The 4,318-nt window shown below is 44.1% G+C and overlaps 1 protein-coding gene across 1 annotated transcript in view; it reads left to right on the top strand.

The window, feature by feature from the left end:
- Positions 1-4,318, top strand: part of LOC122556374 (TCDD-inducible poly(ADP-ribose) polymerase) — a 24,814-nt gene that overhangs the window by 14,136 nt on the left and 6,360 nt on the right. The window contains exon 3 of the mRNA XM_043703009.1: positions 1,341-1,347. Coding sequence (XP_043558944.1) covers positions 1,341-1,347 — 7 coding nt within the window. The remainder of the gene's footprint in view (positions 1-1,340; positions 1,348-4,318) is intronic.

The following is a 4,318-nucleotide window of genomic DNA, read 5'->3' as shown; positions in this document are numbered from 1 at the left end:
TCGAATTCAGCACCGCCTTCCTAACCTGAGATCTTCTTCCCGACCTCTCCGCCCCCACCCCAGTCTGATCTATCACCCTCACCTTGACCTCTTTCCACCTATCACATTTCCGACGACACTCTCCCAAGTCCCTCCTCCCTACCTTTTATCTTAGCCTGCTGGACAAACTTTCCCCATTCCTGAAGAAGGGCTTATGCCCGAAACGTCGATTCTCCTGTTCCCTGGATGCTGCCTGACCTGCTGCGCTTTTCCAGCAACACATTTCCAGCTCTGATCTCCAGCATCTGCAGACCTCACTTTCTCCATCATCACCTACTGCCAATCTCCTACTTTACATTATTTTTATCCAAATAATATAATAACAATCAATATCTTTTTAAATGTTGTAATTGTACCACCCTCCACCACTTCCTCTGGCAGCTCATTCCATACACTCAATATTCCTCTGTGTGTAAAAATTGTGCCTAAGGTCCCTTTTAAATCATTCCCCTCTCATCTTAATAAAGTTATTTATAAAAATAAAAATCACACAACACCAGGTTATAGTCCAGCAGGTTTATTTGGAAGCACTAGCTTTCGTAGCACTGCTCCTTCATCAGGTGGTTGTGGCGAATAAGTTTGTAAAACACAGAATTTATAGCAAACGTTTACGGTGTTATGTAACTGAAATTATACATTGAAAAACACCTTGATTGTTGGTTAAGTCTCTCTTCTGTTACAATGACCATGTTAGCTTCACTTCTCTTATATGTATCACAAAACCTTTTTTAGAAGTTACATTCTCAAGTTAACCGTAACAATTGGTGTCATGTCAGCTCAGATAATGTGCCACAATGGTCAGACTGATACTAATGTAAAAAATGGATTTACAGAATCTTACATGGATTCATGCAGTTTTTGACCTGAGTAAAATGTAATTATGCAAGTACAAATTCATTCCACAAACTTATATGTGTATGTGTGCATGTGGGTGTGTGTGTGGGGGAGGGGCATTACGAGGTTCTGTGAGAGGTTGTGTGTATGAGTGTGAGTATTATGGTTTTAATTCTGTGAGAAGGTGTGTTTGGGAGTGTATGAGAGGGTGTACGTGTCTGTGTGTGTAGGCGTATCTGTGTATGTCCATCTGGCTGTGTGTGTCTAGAGTGCAATGGGGTCACCTGTAGTGTGAAGAGTGTGTTGCTGGAAAAGCACAGCAGGTCAGGCAGCCTCCGAGGAGCAGGAGAAACGTTGATTCTTCTGCTCCTTAGATGCTGCCTGACCTGCTGTGCTTTTCCAGCAACACTCTCTCGACTCTGACCTCACTTTCTCCTCACCTGTCATGTGACATTAGATTAGATTACTTTACAGTGTGGAAACAGGCCCTTTGGCCCAACAAGTCCACACCGACCCGCCGAAGTGCAAACCACCCATACCCCTACATTTACCCCTTACCTAACACTACGGACAATTTAGCATGTCCAATTCATCTGACCTGCACATCTTTGGACTGTGAGAGGAAACCGGAGCACCCGGAGGAAACCCACGTGTGAGGCAGCAGTGCTAACCACTGTGCCACCGTGCCGCCCACTGAACCCAAGGTCCCGGTTGAGGCCATCCTCATGAGTACTGAACTTGGCTATCAGGCTCTGCTCGGCCAACGATGCAGGCAAGTGCTTATCCTCATTGAAAATGTGTTGCACGCTGCCAAGAATATGGCATAGTTTTTTGTTGTTGCCTGTCCTGAAGTCCACCTTGGAGGACGGTCACCCTAAGCCTGAGGTCGAATGTCACAGACTGCTGAAGTGTTCTCTGACTGGGAGGGAACACTCCTGTTTGTTGATTGTTCTGGAATGTCCATTCATCCGTTGCCGTAGCCTGTGCTTGGACTTGTGAATGCACCACGCCTCAGGGCATCCTTGCCTGCATCATATGAGATAGACAGTGTTGGCTGAGTCACATGAGTACCTGCCATGTACATAGTGTGAGGTGTCCCCACGTGTAATGGTGGTATCCATGTCGACACTCTGACACGTCATGCAGCGTCTACCATGACAAGGTTGTATGGTATTGTCCTGAAAGCCGGGCAATTTGCTACGAACAATGGTCTGTTTGAGGTTTGGCGGTTGTTTAAAGGCGAGAAGTGGAGGTGGGGGGAAGGTCTTGGCGAGATGCTTATCCTCATTAATAATGTGTTGCAGGCTGCGAAGAAAATGGTGTAGTTTTTTGGCTCCTGGGAGGTACTGGACAATGGAGAGTACCCTGTCGGTTGCAGCTCGTGTCTGTCTCTGGAGGAGGTCATTACAGTTCCTCGCTGTGGTGCGTCGGAACTGGCGGTTGATGAGTTGAGCACCGTAACCCGTTCTTATGAGGGCATCCCTGAGAACTTCTAAGTGCCCGTCACGTTCCTCCTCATCTGAACAGATCCTGTGTATGTGTAGGGCATGTCCATAGAGGATGGCTATTTTAATGTTTCACGTGGAAGCTGGAAAAGTGTAGCATTGTGAGGTTATCCGTGGGTTTGCGGTAGTGAGGTGCTGCAGAGCCCATCCTTGATGGAGATGCATGTGTCCAAGAATGAGACAGATAGTAGAGTAGTCCAAGCTGGAGAAGTGTAGCATTGTGAGGTTATCCGTGGGTTTGCGGTAGAGTGAGGTGCTGCAGAGCCCATCCTTGATGGAGATGCATGTGTCCAAGAATGAGACAGATAGTAGAGTAGTCCATAGTGAGTTTGATGGTGGGATGAAACTTGTTGATATCACTGTGTAGTTTTTTTCAGTTGGAGGTCCTGCTTAGAGAAGAAATCTTGTTTGAACCAGTGCATGAAAATGTTGGCATATTGGAGTGCAGATTTGGTCCCCATGGCTGTTCCATGTATCTGGATGAAGAACTGGTTGTCAAAGGTGACGACATTGTGATTGAGGATAAAGTGGATGAGTTGTAGGACAGTGTTTAGAGATTGGCAGTTGTTGGTGTTGAGTACTGAGGCTGTTGCCATGATGCTGTCATTGTGGGGAATGCTGATGTAGAGTGCTGAAAGGTCCATTGTGACGAGGAATGTTCCCGGTTCGACTGGCCCGTGAGTGCAGAGTTTCTGTAAGAAACCTTTAGTGTCGCGACATAAGTTGGGTGTCTCTTGCACAAGGGTTTCAAGATGCCTTTGACATAGCCAGAGAGGTTCTCACACAGCATCCCATTGCCTGATAGGATGGGACATCCTGGTGTATTGGCTTTGGACCCAGTTCTTCAGAGTTCCCTACACGCATTCATCCCACGACTTCTACTACCTTTCGAAGATGCACAAAGCCAATACACCAGGACGTCCCACCATATCAGGCAACCTAGTGTTGTGTGATTTATAACTTTGTACACCCCAGTCCAACACCGGCATCTCCAAATCATTTATAAAGATATCAGTTTGATTCTGAATTACTATTTAGAGAGCAGTTCTGATAGAGGTTAAATAGCTTTTATAATTATGTTATCGTTATGTATTACATAATACTCAGAGCTGCAATAGTCTTATTCATGGCATATTTAGCATCTATGCTGGAACACAAAATGGCATAAGAGATATGAAATAGGTTTGATGTACTTACATGCACATTTCCCCCAGGAATCTTTTAAAACAAGTTGTTCTGGCAGCAGTTGGACAGGATGGTTTTAGTTTTGTCACACATAATGCATGGTATTATTTTACTGAAAGGGTAAACTTGTTCCATTTTGAAACAGACTAAATAGTTAAAATCAAATAGTTAGTTCAAGGAATTGAATTGTATGAGATTAAGTTTAGCCGATCTTTAGGTTAACTAAAAACTGGGTTCTTTTGGTAACTGCTATACTTTAAAATCATGAGCTACAAACTTGCCCTCTGATAATAATCAGATATTTTTTGTTGGTGAGGCATTCATGCGTACATTACCAATGACTTATTTCCTTTCCCTTTTGAAAAATTGGGATTGGCTATAATTGTGACACAGAGGTGAGACACAAGCAATGTAATGTGATAGCTGTGGTTGAGGAGCACTGTCATATCTGAGTTATAACGTTACTAGTTCAGGTTGCACTTTCAGACTTGGGCATGAAACTAAAGGTTGACACTCCAAAATAGTACTGAGGGGCAAATGGGACCAGATTAGTTTAGGATTTCTAGTCAGCATGTTGGACCGAAGGGTTTGTTTCTGTGCTGTAAAACTCTATGATTCTATGTCACTTTGCTACAATTTGACAGTCTTGCCATCGATTTATCTATCATTGATTGTTGGAGGTGTTATCCTTCAGATGAGATGTTAAATGAAGGTCCAATATTCTCACTCAGATGAATGCAAAAGATCTCATGACT

Source organism: Chiloscyllium plagiosum, chromosome 13 (genome assembly GCF_004010195.1).
Source record: "Chiloscyllium plagiosum isolate BGI_BamShark_2017 chromosome 13, ASM401019v2, whole genome shotgun sequence".
Classification (NCBI taxonomy): domain Eukaryota; kingdom Metazoa; phylum Chordata; class Chondrichthyes; order Orectolobiformes; family Hemiscylliidae; genus Chiloscyllium; species Chiloscyllium plagiosum.
This window is presented reverse-complemented; position numbering and strand designations above follow the sequence as displayed.